Genomic DNA, 23,742 nt, shown 5'->3' with positions numbered 1-23,742 from the left:
CCATGACTGGCTTGGTCTAATCAAGAGTCACTTTCTGAGCTAGAGAAGGTCAAAAAAGAAAGGGAGAAAAATGCCTGTAGAATGGGCAACCAATAGGTCCTGACGATATTCCTGAGAACAAAAACCAAAACCCTCGTAATTCTAAATTTAACCAGTGGTAGATAACCTTTGGGCAAGTGGGTCCATTTCAATGTCTAGATCTGTGGTGTTCAGAATTTCTGAAACCCCTGTCTTCTTGTCTAGTAAAATAATTAAGTCAACCAAATATATACTCAATTAGACCATTTCTGCAGCATCTCTTAATTAGATGCCAAAAACACACTAAGATTTAGGGACCAAGAGTGGATAAAATGCCAAATTCCGAGTTTGGCCAACCTGATAATCTTGAGGGGAATAAGAGATAGAAAGCCATTTTAATCCTAAATTCAGAAAAAAATAAAAAAAAAAGAGACAATTGTGCCTTCTGAAAAAAATGTTTCTTTGCTTCAAAAGAAGAGGTACTGCAGGTATGGGGGTATTTACGTTTAATGATGAAGTCATATATTGAACTCTAATGATCAAGGGCAAATTCATTCTCTCTCCACCTCCCTCATAGTGATTTTTGCAATCTATTCATTTTCGTCTGACTTCCAACTCATAAAGAAAACATTACAACAGATTTGCATCCTTTGCCTCAAACTTCTAAGAGGAACTATAAAATCAAATATAAAAATATTCTTCGGAACGCTCTGTTTTTCCTTTGCATGTCATAAACATCTCTGTTTCAACATTAGGCAGTAAGAACAAAGCTCCTTGTTTGCTAGTCTGTCTCTTGTTATTGGATGTGTTTTAAAGGCTAATGCCTTGATTTATTCTTGTTTGTATTCCCAAAGACCACTTGGCATAAGAACCGGGTATGTAGTGAATGCTGGTTGAATTCATTTATTGAATTCTTTTTAAACTACATGACTAATAACCTTTCATAAAGGGCCTATTCCTACAAAAATAGCTCCAAAGCATGGAGTCATTTTTTTCCTTTAAGAATTTTATTTATGCTTTTTTTTTAAGATGATCAAGCCAAATTTATCCCACTATAATTTTCCAACTTCCATTGAAAGACAATATTAATAATTCAAAAAAAAAATGACTCTACAAAGGTTGTCTTCTCTTTGCGTCTCAAATCCCAGGGGTGGATATTGTCATACAGTTAATAGAGTTATTATTATAATGAACCAAATAGCTTTAGAAACTGCAAATGTCCATTTTCCAGATATGCTTTTACTTATCATCAGTTCATTTCACATTATAGACATAAATAACTGCACTTCACGCAGTATTGGTGTCCTTCTTTAAGCCAGGTTGGAAATTAGGAGAAAACCAAATTTTAAATGAAAGAACACATACAATTTTTTTTTTTTAAAAAGCTTCATTGTGGGATGCCTGGGTGGCTCAGTTGGTTAAGCATCTGCCTTTGGCTCAGGTCATGATCCCTGGTTCCTGGGATCAAGTCCCACATCAGGCTCCTTGCTCAGCAGGGAGCCTGCTTCTCCCTCTCCTTCTGCTGCTCCCCCTGCTTGTGTACACTCACTCCTCTCTCTCTCTCTGTATGTATGTATATATATATATATATATATTTCTGACAAATAAATAAATAAATGCAATCTTTTTAAAAAATAAAATAAACTTCATTTTTTATTTTATTTATTTTTAAAAGATTTTATTTATTTTTTTTCTTTATTTCTTTATTTGAGAGAAAGAGAGAGTGAGCACGTCAGGGGAAGGGCAGACTCTCCTCTTAGCAGGGAGTCGGACTCAGGGTTCAGTCCCAGGATCCTGGGATCATGACCTGAGCCGAAGGCAGACATTTAACCCACTGAGCCATCCTGGTACCCCATGACTTACTTATTTTAAACTGGAAGTTTGTGTTTCTTAGTCTCCTTTGTCTATTTCACTCATCTCCTCTCCCTGCCTCTGGCAACCACCAGTTTGTTCTTCCCATTTAAAAGTCTGTTTGTTTGCTTTGTGTTTTAGATTCCACATATAAGTGAAATGATACGGCTTTTATCTTTCTCTGTCTGACTCACTTCACTTAGCATTACGTCTCCTTCACCATGTTGTCTCACATAGCAAGATCTCATTATTTTTGGCTGAGAAACTTTCTATTGAATGTGTTTGTGTTTATGTATATACACACACTTATATCTTTTTTATTCATTTATTTATCAATAGACACTTGGGTTGTTTGTATAACCTGGCTATTGTAAAACAATGTTACAATAAATTTAGGGATGCATGTATCTTTTCTAATTAGTGTTTTCATTTTCTTTGGGTAAATACCCAGTAGTGGAATTACCGGATCATATGGTATTTCTATTTTTAATTTTTTAAACAATCTCCATACAGTTTTCCATAGTTGCTGTACCAATTCACATTCCCACAAACAATCCACAAGAGTCTCCCCAGAGGAAAGTTTCTTTTTACAAAAGTATTTCCATTGACAAATTCGGAAGAAATGACATAATTAGAATACTCATCATATGCAACTTCCAATGAATCTAAGCAATGGTAAATATTCATGGCTGCTAAAACCAATAGCTGAAAAGCTGATAGGAAACTTTATATATAATCAACATCCCAATTCCAAATTTAGTATCTATGATTTATATCATAAGAAGAGATCAATCAGACAGTCTATGTTTCCTATTGGCTTAATATAATATCACCTATGAAAAATTCTTGCCAAAAACTCTCAACTCAATCTCAACTCAAGTCTTTTTATGTACCAGTATAGAAATATAAGGGACAGAGGTATTTGTTACATCGAACTGCAGAGATGCAATAAGCAAAACCTAGAATACAGAAAACTCTTTTATTTTTATTTTTGCTTTTTTAAAGATCTTACTTATTTATTTGACAGACAGAGATCACAAGTAGGCAGAGAGGCAGGCAGAGAGAGAGGAGGAAGCAGGCTCCATGCTGAGCAGAGAGCCGGATGCGGGACTCAATCCCAGGACCCTGAGATCATGACCTGAGCAGAAGGCAGAGGCTCAACCCAATGAGCCACCCAGGCACCTGCAGAATACAGAAAACTCTTAGGACAAATGCTGTTTTCCTCACAAATAAATTACAAGGGGAAAAAGAGACAAAAGAATTTTAAGAGTCCCTCTAAGAGACACATATCAACAAGATATACCATGCAGACTATGTTTGGATCCTGATGCAAACGAACCAACATTTAAAAAATATAACAGAGAATCTTGACATTGGCCAGATATGTGGTGATATAATGGTAATTGTGCTTGTCTTAAAAACAAGAACTTTAAAAATATACACCGAAAAACTGTGAAATGAAATGATATCTAGTAGATGCCTCAACATAATTCCATGTGTGTTGGGGGAGGAATGAAGTAAGGGCTATAGATAAAAGAAGCCTGACCATGAGTTTATCATTATGAATGGGTATGTGGGGGGTTCATGATACATTATACAAGCCTTTTAATTTTGTGAATATTGGGAGTTTTCCATTGAAAATGTTTAAAATATAAAGAAGATACAGTTTGTCCCTGGGAATCTTTGCTATCACCTATCAACGCAATAACCGACAAACTGAACAATAAAACATATCTTGATTCCATATACCTTTTGATCCTGGGACATAAAAATAGATAATAATAATTTTCTTCCTTCGGAAGCTTTAAAACATAATGAAGAAGACAAAGCCCACCCTCAGGAAAGAGTGAAGTGCTAAGCTGACTGTTAAGGGCTAGAAGAGTGATAGGGGAATCCAGAGAAGGAGGAGACTAACAACTGGTGACTTGATCCTAGACAGGACCAGTCCAAGGAGGAGGGCCATCTGCCTGGGCCTAATATTGGAGGGCCTTTTCTCCTAGCAAGATTATGCAGAGAGAGAGAGAGCGAGAGACAGATACAAGACTGAAAAAAGATGGCATTTATCTTACAAGCTTCAACTTGTCCACCACTTGTAATTCAGAGACTTAACATATTTTACAAATCTTGTCATTTTCTTGTGGATGGTACTGTACCATTTCTATAATAAAAGTACTAATTTGCTACATTTAATGTTATATTTTTATCAGTCAGGCTTCCTTTAGGAAACAGAAGGCAAAACAAAGGGGACATCTGAGGAAAATGTAACCAGGGAACCAAGAACAAAGCTGTGGGCTAGGTTAAAGCAAGCCTGTAAGGGATGTTGAAATGCTCGAGGAATTTACAAAGTAGCAAGCTGTTACCACTTAAAGACACAGGAGGCAAGAAGGGGACGAGTTGGCAAAATCGGAAACTGTTTTAGCCCTAAGAGATAATCAGAGCTATGGCAGAGGGAGAGAAACACTGTCATGGTCATCTTGCTGCCCAACAGAGAAAGAGCCAAGGAAATAAATTCCCTGGCCTCATCTTCCTGCTTTCCAGTCTTCCATCTCCTCCCACTGACTAGAGCCAACTGGAAGGCACAGAGCAAGGGAGGCTATGGACCGCACCCATAAAGGTCAGCTTCCCGCAGAGCAGAGCAGGCTGGAGAAGAGTGGAGAGGACATCTGGAGAGACCAACGGTAAGTACTCCGTCACCTGTAGAATACACCCCTCCTTTCATACTCCTAGTTTGGCATTTCTTAACATTTCAAAAACTGATAAAAGAAAAGCCAAAAAATTAGAGGAAGTGACCCAGACTTCTCTGGGATTCTAGAACAGAGAAGCTGAGTTGCTGAGTACAAAAGGAAGAATTCAGATAAAGTCAAGTAAGAGGAAGACTCCCTAAGCTGTAAAGCTAGTTTGACCCAAAACCCTGAGATGGGACTAAGTGGGGTAGAAGGAGAGACAGTGCGGTGACTGGATGGAAAGGCACACAGGTCACATTTTCGGGGGTTCTGAGAAAGGAAGTGGGATAAAGGGAATGAAGTCCGGTAATGAAAATGAAAGGGGCTGAGAGACAAGGTGAATTTTGATTTGATCTGTTTAGATGTGATGTTAGTTATGGCAAGTGACTGAGGTCTAGGGGCATTAAGTCATGAGTGTGTTCCTTTAGGAAGAACATGTTGATGGAAATGAGAATAAAGAAGGAGGATCCAGGGGCACCTGGGTGGTCCAGTGGGTTAAGCCTCTGCCTTTGGCTCAGGTCACGATCCCAGGATCCTGGGATTGAACCCCGTATCAGGCTCTCTGCTCAGCAGGGAGCCTGCTTCCTCCTCTCTCTGCCTGATCTCTGCTTACTTGTGATCTGTCAAATTAAAAAAAAAAAAAAAATGAGGATACAATGGGAAGGCGAAGGTAGTGGAGCCCGGAAACAAACCAGAAGTCTCTAACAGGAGAGTAGCAGTGAAATCTGCCCATGCATCTAGCCATACGTCCATACATCCATCTATCCTGCCAATATATATGGAGTGTTCTATGGCCAGACTATGGTGAGCATAACAGATGTGCTTCCTGCCCTCACAAAGGCCACAGTCTGGCAACAAAACAGAGGCATGACAAGAGGAACAACAGGAACAAGTGTAACACTGATGTGTTATATGTTAATTTAAAACAAAACAAAACAAACAAACAAAAACTTCTCAAACTCAACACCCAAAAAACAAATAATCCAGTCAAGAAAGGGGCAGAAGACATGAACAGACACTTCTCCCTGCCCCCCACCCCCACACAAAAAATTGACACTGTGAAGCATCTCCTAAAAAAGGTGTTGTGAGCTCTGAGAGCTAAGCCAGCTCTCTGAATGGGGGGTGCGTAGGGGCGTAGGATGGATGGAGGCTATGGGAGGTGGTCAGGATAAGCTCCTCTGAAGGAATGATGACCACTCTGAGATAGGGAGGCTGCAAGCGAGGCAGGTATTACCCAAGACAAACAGAGGGAGAAGCAAGCGAGGCAGGAACACAGCGAGGGCAAAGCCTGAACAGGGAACACAGGAAGCACAGGGAAAGATGGAAACCAGAATCACTGCGACAGAGAAGAAAAGAGACATATCTGAAAGACACTTCAAAGAAGAAATGAAATGAACTGTAGACATCTAGAATTGAGACATGAGGAATGCAAAATAGTCCAATGCTGTTCTCACCATTTTAACCAAGGAGATGGGACGTGGAACCGGCTCATCAGCCCATATATGCTAATATGCTCTGTGCCCTGACCAAAAAACACAACGAATACATATCTCTTCTTAACAAATATTTACCAGGCACTCTGCAAGGCACTGGGAATAGAGCCTTAACTAGACAGACAATCTTTATTACATCACATGAGTCATATGAGTCATAAGCCGACCTGCTTTTCTACATGCACCCCAGAGCAAAAGAGATAGATGGGCACAGATTCAAGGAAGATTTATTAATCAACAAATATTCACTGAGTACCTTCTATGTGTAAGACATGATACAAAACACTGAAAAAAATATCTAGTCTGCAGGACAGGTACAAGCTGGCTTCTTTTGAATATAGACTGTGATGTCTGTCTGTTCAGCATGAGCGGAAAGTGACAAAAATATGCACAATGATGAATAAGATGCAGTCACTGGTTTCAGAGACCCTTTAGTGGGAGAGATTTGGAACATGAAAATGAATCACTGTAAGTGACAGTACAATAGGTCTATAAGAGTGATAGAAAATATTATGGCGCTCACATCAGATCAGTTTGAGGGAAGGGGGTAGGTTCACAGGAAAAGGTACTTGCACTGTGTAACTTAACAGGGTACGATTTAAATAGATGAAGATAAAGGAAAAGAAATTCCAATAGGCAGAAAAAATAACACCAGTTTGAGGGCATCTACTGGTAGGAATGACAAACAGGCTCAGGGGTAGAAAATGGGAAATTCAGAAAGGGAACAAGAATTAGAGTGGCACAGATGGGGACCAGCGCACAGAGCATTTACACATTTGCTTATAGAATGAGGAGTTGCTGAAGATTTTTGTGTAACAGAACAATATTATCAGAGAGGACCATCAAGAAAATTATACGGGGGCACCTGGGTGGCTCAGTGGGTTAAGCCACTGCCTTCAGCTAGGGTCATGATCTCAGGGTCCTGGGATCGAGCCCCACATCGGGCTCTCTGCTCAGCAGGGAGCCTGCTTCCCCCTGCCTCTCTGCCTACTTGTGATCTCTCTCTCTCTCTCTGTCAAATCAATAAATAAAATCTTAAAAAAAAAAAGAAAAGAAAATTATATGCACTGGGGACGCCAGAGGGGGCTCAGTTGGTTGAGTATCTGCCTTCCGCCCAGGTCATGGTCTCAGGGTCCTGGGATTGAACCCCACATCGGGCTTTCTGCTTGGTGGGGAGCCTGCTTCTCCTTCTCCCTCTCCCTGCTTTGCTTAGTCTCCCTCTCTCTGTCAAATAAATAAATAAAATCTTTTTTTAAAAATTATATGGACTTAAAAACATCATAACATAATGGTTAAAATCACAGGATCCGGAGCCAGCCTGCCTGAGTCAAGAGTCCAGACTCGGTTGCTCCGATTTGCCTGCCAAAGGAACAAACTACTGATAAACACAATGTCACAGATGAATCTTCAATGTGTCATGCTACTTGAAAGAAGCCAGACACCAAAGACTACATACTGTTGTGATTATATTTATATGTAAATCTAGAAAAGGCCAAAACTTCGTGACAGAGAGGCCCCGCTGCCAGAGGCTGGGGATGGGGAAGGAATGTGAGGGAGCAGAGAGGGGCGCAAAAGAATGTTTGGTTGTGATGAAAATGTTCTTTACTGTGACTTAGGGGCAATCACACGACTGCATATGTTTGTCAGCATTCACTGAATTGTACGCTGTAAATCGGTGAATTTTTATTAAGTAAATTATATCTCAAACAAACTGATAAAGATAAAATCAGGCAAGTGTAAAAAGTTAGAAACAGTTGAAACAAAAATATTGAGTTGAACAACATTTCTTACATATTAAGAGTATGGCACACAGGGGCGCCTGGATGGCTCAGTGGGGTAAAGCCTCTGCCTTCCGCTTGGGTCATGATCCCAGGATCCTGGGATTGAGCCCCGCTTCCGGCTCTGTGCTCGGCAGGGAGCCTGCTTCTCTGCCTACTTGTGATCTCTGTCAAGTAAATAAATAAAATCTTAAAAAAAAAAAAAAAAAGTAAGGACTCACAAGCAGAGGATGTGTGATGGATATGGAGGCATAAGACATATAGCGGTCCCCAGGATAGGGGAGTGTGTGTGTGTGTGTGTGTGTCTGTGTGTGTGTGTTTGGGGGTATTGGGGAGGAGCAGGGAATATTCCTAGTATGAGGGTAACCTCCTTCCCTTTCGAAAAAAAATTACTTAACTAATCTTTATTGGACACTTTACATTGTTTTAGCCCCAGGGGCTACAAGAGTGAACAAGACGAACAAGTCTTTTCTCTCAAGGAACTTACTTTCTGGACAGTACATCTCGAGAAAGGCAGAGGTGGGGATAATACTTCAACAAATGGACATGAAACGGAGATTTGTTCCTCGAGTGATGACTATGCAGATGGAATTCAGACTACTGCCCAGGATCCACAAAAGTACATTTGTAAAGAACGGCTAGCTATCAAGGCAATTTTACTCACTGCAATATACAATAATTTAGGTATAAAAATGACTGCCATATACTGCTATCACAATGGTTACAGGGGATTATTTTATAAAAGCCTGGGGGAGAAAAGGTCTGGCAGACTGACATTTAGAAAGGAAAGAATTCGAAAAGTCATTTCAATCTTGTTTACATTTCAAAATTACTTGAAAGATTTTCATATACATCCGAATTAATTCCACTAAAATATACATGTCGGTATCTTTGGATTTCACTAGTAGATGTGAACACACCTCAAAGAAAAAATCATCGTCAGTCAATAATTTCCTGAACTGACTACCACAATCAAGAGACAAGACCATTCTTTAAATAACGTTCTCCTTTGTAAGAGATTGTGTCCCAGGTTGGCATATTTCTGTTCTCTATAAAGTTCCTAACCACAATAAATGGGTTCTGGAAGGTTTATTCTTTTTAAAGGCAAGGAAACTACCTTGGAATCATGTATTTGGTTTTTGTTTGTTTGTTTGTTGTTTTTAAAGATTTTGTTTATTTATTTCACAGACAGAAATCACAAGCAGACAGAGAGAGAGGAGGAAGCAGGCTCCCCACTGAGCAGAGAGCCCAATGCAGGGCTCAATCCCAGGACCCTGGGTTCATGACCTGAGCCGAAGGCAGAGGCTTTAACCCACTGAGCCACCCAGGTGCCCCTGGAATCATGTATTTGTAAACTTGATTTAGACAACTGACATTTTTGAATCTTGGGGAACACATGCGGAGGAAGGAATGCAAGTGGAAATAAATGATACACAGTCTTCGGATAAACGTGGAGTCTCTCACCAGCAGCAGACTTGAAAGCATTAACAGAAGTGCTAGATTTGGCTTTTATTTGCTTCAGTGGTTCTTCAAATCTCTTTGGCTGTTGTAGAAGGCTTTCAGGTCATCACAGACCAAAGTGAAAAGGGAATATTGTGGGCAGTAACTGTACGAAATACCTTGTTTATCTCAACTGACTCCTGCCATAACTGATTGAGGGACTAAAAGTCCCCTTACACCTAACAGCCGTGGGCTTCTAGACCCAAGCTCGCTGTGCTGATTAAATAAATGATAGGTAGAATAGAGAACAGTATATATTTCTGGCAGAGTCAAAAGAATTCATGTTGAGTAGGATGAATTTTTTACCCTCCGCTCTGAGCTAGTTAGGGCAAGAACTTAATTTCCTCACCTCTGAACACAGTTGTTGTCCCCCCCCCCCCCACACACACACTTTGTATTATGGAATGGTTATGACAGCAGAAAAACAACAGAGACTGTTTGTTAACTTCTAAACTTATTTGACCCCACTCCAGTCACCTCTGTAATACTGGCATTCACCCAGGCTACCAATTCATCTTCCTGCTTACACCTCCGGCATCTGCCTTCAAATTCTGAGGCAAGTGGATGAAACCACAACATAAAACATCTGTGAATACCGCCTTAGCATTTATGAAAAATACATTAAGGAGATAAAATTAATATTTTAATGTCCAAAATGGGGAAGCTAAATATGATAACTAATAATGTCAGTTATAGAAAGGGAGGTAAACAGATAATTTGCATTTTCATGGCAAAATGCTCATTCGGTGGAAAGCAAATGATTTAACCATAGTTCAGTCCAGCCAACCGCATGCAATAATTTTGATTTCCACAGACAGTGAAAGCTGAAATGTTTTAGTGGTATTTTCCAGCTTTTATTTAACTTGATGTCAGTTTTTGTTGAGAGTTTATGGTTTTGTTTGGGGTTCTATTTCCCAATGAAAACATGCAAAAATAATCACGTAAGGCTTCTGCAGTTGTATATAAAAATATTTAGTAAGGGTGTTCAAGTGTTAACTGTGTGTGCATCTGCGATCTCTGAAAGAAATACTCCAATCTCTCAGAAACATCATTTGCCCTTTGTAAATCGATGTTGCCATGGCAAATGTTTTCATTTAATCGTGGATTACTGAGGGTGAGACCACGACACAATGCACACCAGAAATGTGCTGGCTATTTTTATATACCTTCCTCTTTAAACATGCACTGAGGTTTGTTCGATGAGGTGACTTCTACCTGTGAAGACAAAGCTATTCCTTTAATGTGTACCTTAGATATGTCCCTTATATATGATTAAGTAGAATATGTGATCTGTGAAAAGCAATCATTGCCTGGAAAGAGTGTGTTCTGCACTTTTGCTTAAAGAATGCAACATTTACATGGAATGGTTCCAAATGCTCCTCTTGTATAGGGTTATTGAAATATTAATTCAGACTACATAAATCTGAAAATAAGTGAAACAAAGAGGATTTTTCTGGTGGCTAATAAGTGCAAAGAGAATCACTTTTCTTGCAAATGCGGAAAGATATGCATGGTTGCCTTCCACAAATATCTTCAGACCAACTAAAATAGAAGAATACCACCCTACAAATCTGGCTCTATTTGTTTCTAAACGTGTACCAATTTCCTAAATTCTTTAATTAATCAGGCTCTCTTAATAGCACTGTTGCAAAGCAGGGGAAAAGGAATTAAAAATTTATCAATTAGAGGCATTGTGTGGAAAACCCCTCTAGAGATCTCTAGAACATTAGGATTTATATCAGAAAGGTAGATCTTTTTTTGTTGTTGTTTTGTATTCTTTTTGTTGTTGATATTGCTTGTTTACTTCCTTATTAATTTTTAACAATTACAAAATAATAAATGATCTTTTTAACAACAAAATGGCCTTGATAAAAAAAAATTTGCTGTCATCCTCCATCGCTAACTCTCCAAGGGAACCTGCATTTACAGCTTAACATGCCTCCTTCTAACTTCCTCCATGCTTATACAAAAATATATATACAAAAGTATATATACATATATATATATATAAAACACCTATATAGTGTTTTGTTATTATTTATTTTTATGAAGATGGGATCTCCCTCTGCATCTGACAATAGTCTGCTTCTCTCCCTTTACACACAGTGATAATGCTTCTAGGGCAACACAAGTAGACGTATCTCAGTCTTTCGCTTAGTGCAAAATATTCTACAGAATGATATTGCACAATGTTTGCCAGAAGGAGCACAGACTCCAGGATTAAAGGGTGTAAGGAGACCAGTTAGGAGAGCTACTGTAATAATTCAGGAAAGACAGAACGGTGTCTGGGCCAGAGTAGGAAAGATGGGTGTGGCCAGAAAGGACTGGTTTCTGGATATATTGGAAGGGAGAACCAACAGGAGTTGCTGGCATATCGCCCGTTGCATGCGAAAGAGAAACCAATAAAAACTCCAGTGTATTTGGCTTAGAGGAACCATATAACAGGGATTACTACTATTCACGGATGGAGAAGACGGAAAGACAATATCCCAAACAAGAAAATTCCTGTGTATGAAACGAAATAGGTAACTAAGGAACAAAGGTCACAGCACTGTTCACCTCGCATCAGTATTTTTATTCTTCATTTTCTGTAAGTCAGAAAACCGAGTGCATGGGATATCAAAGGTTAAATCCATTTATTAGCCTAACTGGCATATGCAAAGGTTTCCGATCAGGGATCAGGAAACTACAGCTCATGCGTGGCTGCCTGTTTGAGTAAATACATTTTTTTACTGAAACATAGTCAAGCCATTCATTTACATATTATCTAGGGCTACTTTCCATCTTTAGCAATTATGACTGGGACCGTATGGCTGGCAAGCTGAAAATATTTACTATCTGACACTTTAAGAAATAATTTGCTAATCTCCATTTAAGATTTAGAGAGGGATACGTCAAAATTGTGTTAAACTGAATGAGGCTGATTACGAGGTGTCTTTTAAGAGCCAGGTGATCAGAAATACCTTATCAGAACTCAGATGAGTAACATTTCTTTCTAGATGGACAGGAGAAAAATATAAGAAAAAAGTCATTCAAGGGTTTAGGATGGATCCAGTAATCTGTATTTAATTTATATAACAAAAGGAAGCTCTTATTTTATAGCATATGTGTAATAAAAAATATATGTGTGTGTACATACACATATGCACACATAAAAATGCATATAGAAACATTCTCTAGAAAATACCTATAAAGCATTAACAGGTTTGCAGCACAGAATTATGAAGTAAACATGGTCTCAGATTCAAATAAACCTGTTTATAAACCTGTGTTCTTTTATTTACTGGCTATTTGGTTATCATCAGGCTATTTAATCTCCCTGAGTTTCAATATCTCACATAAAAAAAAATGGGAACATTACTACCCTAACCACACACAAAAAAATTTTTTTAAGGATTTTATTTATTTATTTGACAGAGATCACTAGTAGGCAGAGAGGCAGGCAGAGAGAGAGGAGGAAGCAGGCTTCCTGCTGAGCAGAGAGCCCAATGCGGGGCTCGATCCCAGGACCCTGCGATCATGACCTGAGCCGAAGGCAGAGGCTTAACCCACTGAGCCCCCCAGGCGCCCCTAAACACAACATTTTTATGAGAATTAATAAGACAATGCTTATAAAGTACCTAATATATTGTTATATAATGAGTACTCAATAAATATATTTTCTACTTAAAAAAATTTATTGGAAAACAAAACAAGAAGAACTCTTAATCTTTTTTTTTGGACTTCTCTTTCTCTTTTTAATTTTTTTTATTATGTTCAGTCATTCAGTATATAGTACATCATAAGTTTGTGTTGTAGTGTTCAACGATTCATTAATTGCGTATAACACTCACTGTCCATCACAACACCTGCCCTCCTTCAGACCCACAAGAACTCTAAATCTTACTGAGAAAATAGGTAATCATAAGGGAGTCTCTTGGATTGTAGTTACTTTTTATTTTATTTTATTTAAATTTAATTAATTCACCTACAGTGTATTATTAGTTCCGGAGGTAGAAATCAGTGACTCATCAGTTGCGTAGATCACCCAGTGCTCAGTCTCTCGTGTCCTCCTTAATGCCATCATCCAATTACTCCATCCCCCTCTGGAGTTAACTTTTTAAAATATTTTCTTCAAGTGTCATACTGACAGAAAAATATCAAGAAATAATCAAAAATAAAAAGTCCCCTTTCTGTTTCTCATTTTCAATAAAGAGAGAGAGAAAAAAAAACCCGGTTGATGTGTATTTGCAGTTCTGAACCCAGATTTGTGACATTTAGATTATTCTCACAGAGGAAAACACTGTTCCTAGCTCAATCATATCCTCCCTAAGTGGACATTACATAGGTTTCAGTAAAAAAATAAAGAGGAAATGTCATGATTTAAGTGTAAACAATTAGCAATGAACTACACATGACTTTAATTTGCAGTTTACAAGATCCCTTTAATATTTCTATATTGTTTAATTCACATAATTGAGCCTCGCCAATGAATCAAGGGGTGAATCTCACAAACAAATACAACCAGGGAATGGGACATGCAGCCTCTGAAACAACACCTATCCCAAACTTTCAAAAAAGGAAGTGGGAAAAACTAATATGAGGCAGCTAAGTAAACAAAACAAGGGTCTGGTGACCCTTCTTTCTAATAATCATTGAATTTTCTTTGCTATTAGCTTCTCCATTGGTAAATGGATAATATTACTTCTTTGGTCTGGGGAAGGGGACGTGTATAGCATTTTAATCTCTTCTGTTGCTCTTTCTCTAAATCTAAATTAAATTGGAAGTTTATATACATTGCCTACGTTTTTCTGAATAAAAAGCAAATACTAGTCCAGAATAAGGATATTTTTCAAGTTTCCTGTTTCAACAGCAAGACCTCCATGCTTTTTTTTCTTTTTCTTTTTTTGCGAAGGGAGAAAAAAACTAAAAACCTAAGAACTAAGAAACACTAAAAGCCATGACTTGTGCTCATTTTGTGACAACGACTTAATGCAATCAACCTTTACCCATGATCTTTTTTTTTCTAACAACAGAAATGCACTGGTACAGGGTTGTCTACTAGAGCCACTACCTCTGTCTTTCACACTCGTGGTTTCACAATTCTTAACATTTTCTACGCAGTAACCCCCAATCAAATGGACTTGCCTCAAAAATCAAATCCAGGGGCGCCTGGGTGGCTCAGTGGGTTAAAGCCTCTACCTTCAGCTCAGGTCATGATCTCAGGGTCCTGGGATGGAGCCCCGCATCGGGCTCTCTGCTCAACGGGGAGCCTGCTTCCCATTCTCTCTCTGCCTGCTGCTCTGCCTACTTGTGATCTCTGTCTGTCAAATAAATAAGTCTTTAAAAAAAAAAAAAATCAAATCCATCTGCCGTGTTTGTCTTACTGTACAGACTTAATTAGCAGAGGATGAGGACACCGAGGTCGGTCAGAGGACTAGAGAAAGTAGGGTAGGACATGGCCACTGACCATACACAGGTGGTCAGGGAACCTAGGAGGGTTCCAGATACACAGGCTCTAGAGTCAGGTAGGGATCTATTCTGGGCATTTCCCAGCAAACACCCAGCTGCCTTGAGAAGAGTCTGAATCCATTCTCCCCAATGACGATAGCAGACAAGTATCCAGAAGGCTGCTGGTACCCGCAGATTAATTTTCTCCCCTTATACAATAGGGCTTAATCTCAAAGTCAAACTAGTCTTGCAGTGGGATGTGGGGTACCTCCCTTCCTTTTAGCCTCATGCTCAAAGAAAACCTCAGAATGTTTATTTTTTAAAAAATGCAAATGTTATTACATACTAATAACTAGAGAGAAGGAGACAAGCAAATCACAACTCCCAAAGAATAAAAACATTTCCATTAAAGCCCCATTTGCAGAGGAGGTATCCTTGGTAATTCTATCCTGAATTTTAAGCACTGGTTGGGATTCTTCTCCCCTTATAAGCATTAAATTAAAAACATACACATTTAACATATTAGAATATCCCCCAAATTAACCATAAGCCAAATTTTGTACAGCTGACTACATGAAAAAATCTTAATTTTGTCAGCATTTTGAAGTTAAGAAAATTAGGGCACCACAGCGACTCTGCATTTACTTGTATACTACTTCTGATAAACAGGTACCTTAAGCAAGTGCTGTTTAAAAGTGAAATTATATTATAGCGGCTTGATATTTTAAACAGGTGTAGTAAAAAAAGAATGTGTAAGCTGGGTCCTTCTTACATGTTTATATGCATGTGAAAGCAAAGAGAATTCTCTTCCTTTTTATGTCAGAGAATGAAAAGTTAAAATATATTAGTAAACACTTCCTAATGGTTTCTCATTTTTTTGAGAAAAAAGCAAAGAGAAACACTGTGGGAAGCTTTTCAGAAAATGTCATAGGAGTACTTTGTTCATTCTGATTATGTGTCAATGCTACTTTCTTTCAGGGTATTGTAAAATAAGTGATAACTTAAGACTCTAATTTAAGGTTTTCAACTTGCTGTTCAGAGATACCTGCTGCGATCTTTAAACTCAGAATTGTTCCATTTCCTGGTGTTCCTGGCCATAGACATTTGTGCTCAGGAACAGAGGATAAGACAGTTGTCTAATTTCAGAGCATAACGTGTGACTCTTCAAAAGACAACTACAGAATGAGACAAGATCTGCAAGAGGTTCAAGAAGGAGAAGGTGCTTTCCTTTATAGTTCTCAAAATGCTCCCAAAATAAGGGAGGACTGTGACCACAGTAATGACAGCCTAACATACCCTAGTGGAAAGACAGGCAATTATTACATGATTTCAAGTTTTTAGGATCAAAGAAAGTATTTAATTCCATAAAACTGTATCTCTTACAAATTAGTTTATATTAGTAAGTCCTTAAACCAGAGGACCCAAGGGACACAAATAACAAATAAATAAAATGCTATATAAATCCTAGGATTTGAAAAGACTTAACATTAGGTAAGAGTGATTTTTTTTTTTTTTTAATAAGGCCAATGTACAAAGTTCTTAGTAAAGTGAAGAAATCCAGGCTAATTTCAAATGAATACTTAAAAAAAAAATTAAGGCTTTATACAGATAAAATGGCTTTTGATACTTTCTTTTCTAAGCGGTATGTAAGATATGTAAGAACTCAGAGAAAAACATATCCATTCTCAATATTCCTTCATTTTCTGATCACGAGGGCCATTTCTAATAGGAATTACTGAGGAATGAGCACACGGCAAGACTGACTTCCCTGCTTACTTTCTCCAGGTTTCTCTTATCCAGGTCCATACTTTCTATTTTTCTTCATTTGGCTAACTTTCCTCTCTTTCAAAATTACGATGATGTCTTACCTTCTCCAGGAAGTTATTTCTGAAAGCATAAAGGTTGGCAATTTCTTTCTCCTCTTAAGACTCAGTCACATTTCCTTCAATACACAAAATAACAATAACAGTACGGGTTCACATTTTATGAGATCTTAATCACGTGCAGGACAACTGAATGTGCCATGGGGATAACCTTGCTCAGGCCTAAAAACAGTCGCAGGGAAGTCCAGTTATGATTCTGTCCACAGATGAAGGAGCAGGCCTAGCCGGTCCAAAACCATAAAGACATTGACATTGCAAGAGCTAGGACGAGAAGGCTCCTGACCTGGCTCTGAAGCCTCTATGACCCACTAGATCTGGCTTAGAGTTGGACAATGACTTTACATGAACTCATCATAATTGTGCCTCATTTATTTTACTTATTTTACTTTTTTTTAAGATTTTATTTATTTATTCAACACAGAGAGAGACCAAAAGTAGGCAGGGGCAGGCAGAGAGAGAGAGAGATGGGGAAGCAGGCTCCCTACTGAGCAGAGAGCCCAATGTGGGGCTGGATCCCAGGACCCTGAGACCATGACCTGAGCCAAAGGCAGAGGCTTAACCCACTGAGTCACCCAGGTTCCCCTATTTTTAGTTTAAAAGCAAACACTCATGGGATAGTTAACATACTAAATTGATGAGAGCACCTTACTATGACCAGGAACTGGCGGTTTATCAGTTGGTTTTTGTTTATTGATATGAATCGATGACAGCAAAAGCCCACAGGATCTTTGGTGAAAAAGAGAATTAAATGAAGAAGAAAAAGTGCTAAGAGAAGAGCCTCAAGATACCTCAAGATAGCACCACTCCTCGGCTTTGCTGGATTTGAAACCTGTGCCATCAGAGACCAGATTTTGATTTCTTTACCTCAACTCTAGACTACTTGTCTGCTTATTCTCCCTAACTTCCCAAAGCCTGAGAAAACATTGAATTAGAAGGATTTTATTCAAGAGGACAGAGATTATTTTTTAAAATTTCAAGTCACAGAAGAGAGTGAGCTTACTTTGAATATAAAATTGATATCACAATAGATAATTAAACTACCTTCCCCAGACTCTACAGAGCTGGTTTAATGAGAGCAATTTTTAAAGGCTTCTCTGAATTCTATGATATGGTAGAAAAGACTGCAACACAGAGGCCTGACACGACTGGATATTCTTTGGTAAGACACTAATTTAGACCAATATTCCACCAGCAAAATTAGTTACATGCACTGTGTCTCTATTATAGCTAAGCTCTCCCCACCCCTGTTCTGCATCTGCTTGTTTCTCTATTCAGACCCACCAGACAATCTCAAGTTTCCCAAGGAAAGGACTTAGACCAGATTCACTGATGTATCGTGTTATTGCCAAGACTTAAGAGGTGTATTATTTGGAAAAAAAATAAAAAGGGCGCCTGGGTGGCTCAGTGGGTTAAGCCGCTGCCTTCAGCTCAGGTCATGATTCTAGGGTCCTGGGATTGGGATCGGGATCGAGTCCCGAGTCAGGCTCTCTGCTCAGCAGGGAGCCTGCTTCCCTCTCACTCTCTCTCCCTGCCTCTTCGTCTACTTGTGATGTCTTTCTATCAAATAGACTTTAAAAAAACAAAACAAAACAAAAATAACCTGTTGAGTGAATATCTCTTTAACCAACATGGTCCACCCTCAATTACCAACTCAACTTCTTTCCTTAAAGTTTATTAATCTTCAGGACGCCTGGGTGGCTCAGTCGGTTAGCGTCGGCCTTCGGCTCCCGTCATGATCTCGGGGTCCTGGCATGGAGCCTGGCATCCGACTCCCAGTTCAGCGGGGAGCCTCCTTTGCCCACTCCCTCTGCTTCTTCCCCAGCTTGTGTTCTCTCTCTAATAAACCAAGAAAAACCTTTAAAATTAATTAATTTTGTTGCTCTTCTTGATCTTCTGCTATTAAAAAAAAAAAAAAAAGATTTTAAATCCTCAAGGCCTTCCCTTTCTTTGATGTTTCCTTACTCCTGGTTTTCTTTTAAGATTTTTTTCTATAATTAACCTTTTATTTGGTTATTTTTAAAGACCCCCTTTATTCATTAGAGAGAGGGTGTGCATGCAAGTGGGAGGAAGGGCAGAAGAAGGGGAAGACCCCCCCTGCTGAGCAGGGAGCCCCGCAGGATGCTCCACCTCAGGACCCTGAGAACATGACCTGAGACGGAACCAAGAGTTGCACGCTCAACTGACTGAGCCACCCAGGGGTCTGTTTATAATATTTTTTAAATGTTTTGTTCTTCCAATTATAGTTATTTTTCCTTTTGCCTTTTATATCTGTCCTGGATCATTCCATTCTCTTAGATTTGGGGAGAGGGAGGGTTAGAGGAGAGCCAACAGTTTTTATTCCCTTCTAGCTTTCATTTCTTTCCTCTAATATGTTTCCTTTTTCTTTTCTAGCCTTGTAATCTCTGTTCCTCTTAAGAGTCTGGGTTAAATTTAGTTTCATCTGCATTTTACAAAAAGAATATTTTCTTGACCAGGTGCCCTCATACTACCACAGCTCCGCATCTTCCTCACCACCCAAAACCCCAAGTTCAGGAGAGAAAGGGATTTCCACGTCCATCTCTTCCCGGCTATACTCAGTAAGGAGTGTAACTTTCATTTCTCATGAAGTTTTACGAGGTATAGGTTGGCTGGATCAAATCAGTAAACAGCCATGGCATTTTTGTGGTGGGGGAAAGCGGAAGAAACATTCAACAACCAGTTCTGAGCTGATGAGGCACAACAATGGAATCACTTAGCCAGTTAGGTAGTTAGTTTAGAGAAAACCCAACTCAACCTGGTTGAAACAAAAAGCCTAACATAACTGAAAACTCCCTATGTAGCAAGGTCACCATGAACATCAGTTCTTTCAGTGTCTCTGCACCGCCTTCTGTGGTATGAGTTTTATCTGCAGGCATGGCTGCCCTCCTGAATGCAGCAGATCCGAGGACAGTGTGCCCTGTGCTCGCATGCAACAGAAAAACACATTCCCAGCAAAAGTCCCAAGATTTAATTGAACTAGCCTAGGTCACACACCTTCTTCTGAACCAATTAGTGTAGCAGGGGAGGTGGAGGGCAGTGATTTGCTAATCCTCATCCATGGGCTCCACTTCCAGATCCTGGCTAAAAAAATCCTGGAAACCATGTGGTTTAAAGAGAAGGAGCCATGCAGGACTGTCTGCTGGGAAGGCGACCAGCAAGTGTCCACGGCATGAAGCAAAAAAAAATGCAGATGAAGGAAAAGAACAAGCGGTAACTTGATATGCATTTTTTTTGCCATGGAGTTATTTTGATGATTATAAGATTATAAAAAAGAGTAAACACATTTTATTTTATGGAAACTGAGCTACTCTTCATTTTTTTAAATAATCAATTCCTCTAGGAACTCTTTCTGAGAGTACTGGTGCAAACACAGTTACCTACTATCATTACTGTTAAATTAAATATTACTGCAAAATAATAAGAAGAAAAACTACAGATTAATAACGAACCTTGACAAATGATTATATGAGAAAATATTAATATTCCTGTGGGAAAAGAGTGCTTAAAGACCAACTGGTGGATTTAAAAAAAAAAATAATATAAAGTCAATTTTTTTTTAAAGATTTTATTTATTCATTTGACAGAAAGAGAGAGATCACAAGTAGGCAGAGAGGCAGGCGGAGAGAGGGGGAAGCAGGCTCCCTGATGAGTAGAGAGCCCGACTCGGGGCTCAATTCCAGGACCCTGAGATCATGACCTGAGCCGAAGGCAGAGGCTTAACCCCACTGAGCCACGCAGGTGCCCGTAAAGTCAGTTTTAATGTAAAGCAAATATAGGTGAAAAATAGCTTTTGAAAAGTGAGAAGAGATGAGAAGAAGCATACTTCACCAACTGGCGCTGGTCTCTCCTATTCCCAATCTCATTATACCTCTTCTGACTAAATACCAAATCAACAGCTATGGAATTAAAGGCCAGGAAAGTAACAACTGAATGTACAGAAAAGTCATGTGCCTGGTCATTTGGGAATGGACAGAGGATCGGGGCAAGGGTCATTCTGACAACAGTAAAGTAGTTATTCACAGATAGCTAGATTACACACAGGTTTTCAAGTAAATGAATGTCAGTCCTTAGTTCCCCCCCAAAAAGGACTGTGTGTATTTTCTTAGGGCATCTGATTGTCAATTTCAAGGGAATTCTCTCCAATAAATAGAAGACTTTTATTTTCTCAGGACTTTAAAGAAAGAAAGAAAGAAAATAGAATGTTATCTGCAGCAATGAGTCATCAGCCACTGCGGCTCTATAACACCTCAGTCTTCCCCTATCTCCGCAGCCCTTCCAAAGGAGAAGACTACCTTTTAATGACACACGTAAATCCCTGCACTGCCTGGCTGCAAAGCATAATTAATTCTGGCCTTTTTATGCTTAATGAAACACCTTGCACACACTGACAGCAGTGAGTTAGAGCTTCTTCTAAAATAGGGAAAGCCCTAGCAACAACCTAGTTCTACTCAAAATGCTCTGTAGGTCACATTTGTATGAGCTCTGCCATTATCTCTTCATAATATATCTTTTCTAACAAGGACATCACACCAAAGAAAACTCACAATCAACCACCTGTATGAACAGTTTTCTTAAGTTTTAAAAGTATGCAGTGTTTTGGAAATTCTTGGCAGTACACACAAGCTTTTTTTTTTTTTAATTTCTCAATTTGTGGCTGCAGTAGAAGAGCATTTAAATAAAGTAGTTTCTCAGAAGCAGCTGTTCAATATCATTTCCCTTTATTAGAATAATTTTTCATATCTTAATCCATAATTACATGCTGTGTTACAGAGGCTATTAGTCCACTGAGGATTTCAAAACATAAATTTCCAAGGTTCCATTTTAAAACACAAATAACAATATGAGTAAAATTTTAAAGAAGAAATTTAACTGAAAGATTTATTTTGAAAGATTTACTTCTCTTTATAATATTCAATTATTCTGGCCCTACCTAAGGAGTCCTGAAAGCAAATGCTTACTTTCAAAGAAAGTTACTACTGCTGTAAATGCAGTTTCCTTGCTTCATTATAGATCATATACAGAATAAGGAATGATGAAATATAGAATTCCTCTCACCTGTTTAGGTGTAACTCCAGGCATGTGGATATCCAATGCAAAATCTGATGAATCAATAGGAATTACTGGTCTGGTGGTACCAAGACATTCATTGGAAAATGATCTGGTACTTTCTTTAAACCTTAAAAAAGAAGAACATTTCAATATCCCTGAACATAATGGTATTTTAACTCAACACGAGAAGGAAAAAAAAATCTAAGACCTTAAAATGAAAGATTATTGATTTAAATCCAAAGACAACTCTAAAAGATATAATGACTACATAATGTTCTAAAACATCAGAATTGCAGTTTACAGTCTAGGAGTAACATATGATCAACTTGGAAACAAAATAGGATCAAAACAAGCAAGCGGGCTACATTTAAAACTCAATTGCATAAGAGCTTGTCAAAATACATACTTTTTCTATTTCGTGAAAATACAATATCAGTAAATTAGAAATTAACATTGGCATTTCGGTTTTCTAGTGGCATAAACATTAACTATAACTCAGTAAAATTTGTGTAACGACTTTGTGAGTGTCTCGCATCCCTAGCCAGAAACAAAATAGCAACAATAATATTGCATGAGGAGGGGTTTGGAAAAAGACTATGTGAATTACAAATGTACAAGTGCATGAATATTGCATATGGTAATTATGAGGACTGCGTATACAGCTCCGTGTTTTCTCCTGAGCTCTTCCAGCCCATGATCTGCTTCTCCCCATCACTTATCTATCTTGATATTTTATTCTCTGAGCTGGTTTCAGCAAGAAGGCATTCAAGTCTAAACGACTCAACAGTCCCGTCTCCCCAAGAGGGAGGGAATTCCTGTTGGAAATCACAACTTGTAATTGGAGTTTTGAGACCCAGGGCAGCCTGGCTGCAACACGGTGGGCTTTTTCTGTTCAGGAGGACTTCACACCAAGTTACTGTGCTAAAAGCCCCAAGTCGTTTGGGCCAAGTCAGTCGACCTGGCACATTTCTACAACACTCCGGTTCGCAGCCGTGATCCCGGTTTCAACAGCATGCTACCCAGGAGCTATCCAAACAACATTCCGCCTGCTTTAAAAAACAAAACAAAACAAAACCAAAAAACAAAAAAACCCACGCACCTCTTAAAGACAGAAAGTGGGCTTCTGAAACCCCAGCAGCTGCTTGGGAGAACCAGGAGGAGAACTAGCAGGCTCCGAACGCCAGCCATGTCCTCGCCGCTCCGGCCCCGCCGGGCGCGCACCCGGGAGCGCGGAGCTGGGCTGGGGCCGGCGGTCGGGCAGCGGCGCCGCCAGCGGCCGCTACTTCATGGCCCGGGCGCGGCGGGCGTCCTGCGGCGGCCACACACCATCTGCCTCTGCGAGAGCGGCGAGCCGGACGACGAGGCGAGGGGTCTGGATCACCCGCCGCAGGCAGAACCCCGTGCGGAGGCGGTACTTCTGTCCAGTCCGCCCGCGGACGCTTTCCGCCCTCCAGAGCCCCTTTCTGCCCTGGCGCTGCTGGGGCTGGACGCGCGGGGACCTTATCCCTCAGGAATGACAGGCACTGGGAGGGCTATCACACAAACCCGCGTCAGTCATCATTCAGAACCTGCAAAAATAGAAGCAGATAATGGATGACTAACACATTACAGCATTTGTCCTCAGCAAATCCCAGCTGAGGTTCTTTAATACATTAGTAGTTTTCACAAGCCTGAGCCCGAGCCTGGGGAAAATGCTGGTCTGTTGGTCTCCCTCCCCCTTGACCAGACCCCAGGATCTCGCAGACCCTCACAGCCCCTGTTCAGCCTTTTGCTCCTTCTTCCTCCATCGCACCCACTCTCTCCTTTTCCTCTCCGGATTCTTCCCTCCTTTTCCCTTTCATCCACCCCACTCTCTGGATTTCTTCTCCTTACTTCCTTTATCACTCCCTTTGGTCATCAAAAATGCACTTAATGCCTTTGCTGAATGTAAACAAAGTTATTCATACAAATGACAAAGGTACCAGAAAAGGAGGGGAGGGGGAAAAAAAAGAGAAAGGAA

The 23,742-nt window shown here is 39.6% G+C and overlaps 1 protein-coding gene across 19 annotated transcripts in view; it reads right to left on the bottom strand.

The window, feature by feature from the left end:
- PAM (peptidylglycine alpha-amidating monooxygenase) overlaps positions 1–22,970 on the bottom strand; it is a 155,173-nt gene extending 132,203 nt beyond the window's left edge. For all 19 annotated transcript variants that reach the window (XM_059418296.1, XM_059418297.1, XM_059418298.1 and 16 more), the window contains exons 1-2: positions 22,843–22,970; positions 21,750–21,870 (exon numbers count right to left, since the gene is read on the bottom strand). In XM_059418296.1, the coding sequence (XP_059274279.1) occupies positions 21,750–21,870; positions 22,843–22,931 (210 nt within the window). In that variant the 5' untranslated portion in view covers positions 22,932–22,970. The remainder of the gene's footprint in view (positions 1–21,749; positions 21,871–22,842) is intronic.
- Between the last annotated feature and the right edge of the window lie 772 nt (positions 22,971–23,742).

This window comes from Mustela nigripes, chromosome 12 (assembly GCF_022355385.1).
Source record: "Mustela nigripes isolate SB6536 chromosome 12, MUSNIG.SB6536, whole genome shotgun sequence".
NCBI classification, from domain to species: Eukaryota; Metazoa; Chordata; class Mammalia; order Carnivora; family Mustelidae; genus Mustela; species Mustela nigripes.
The sequence above is the reverse complement of the archived record's forward strand: the minus strand, read 5'-3'. Positions and strand labels throughout refer to the sequence as shown.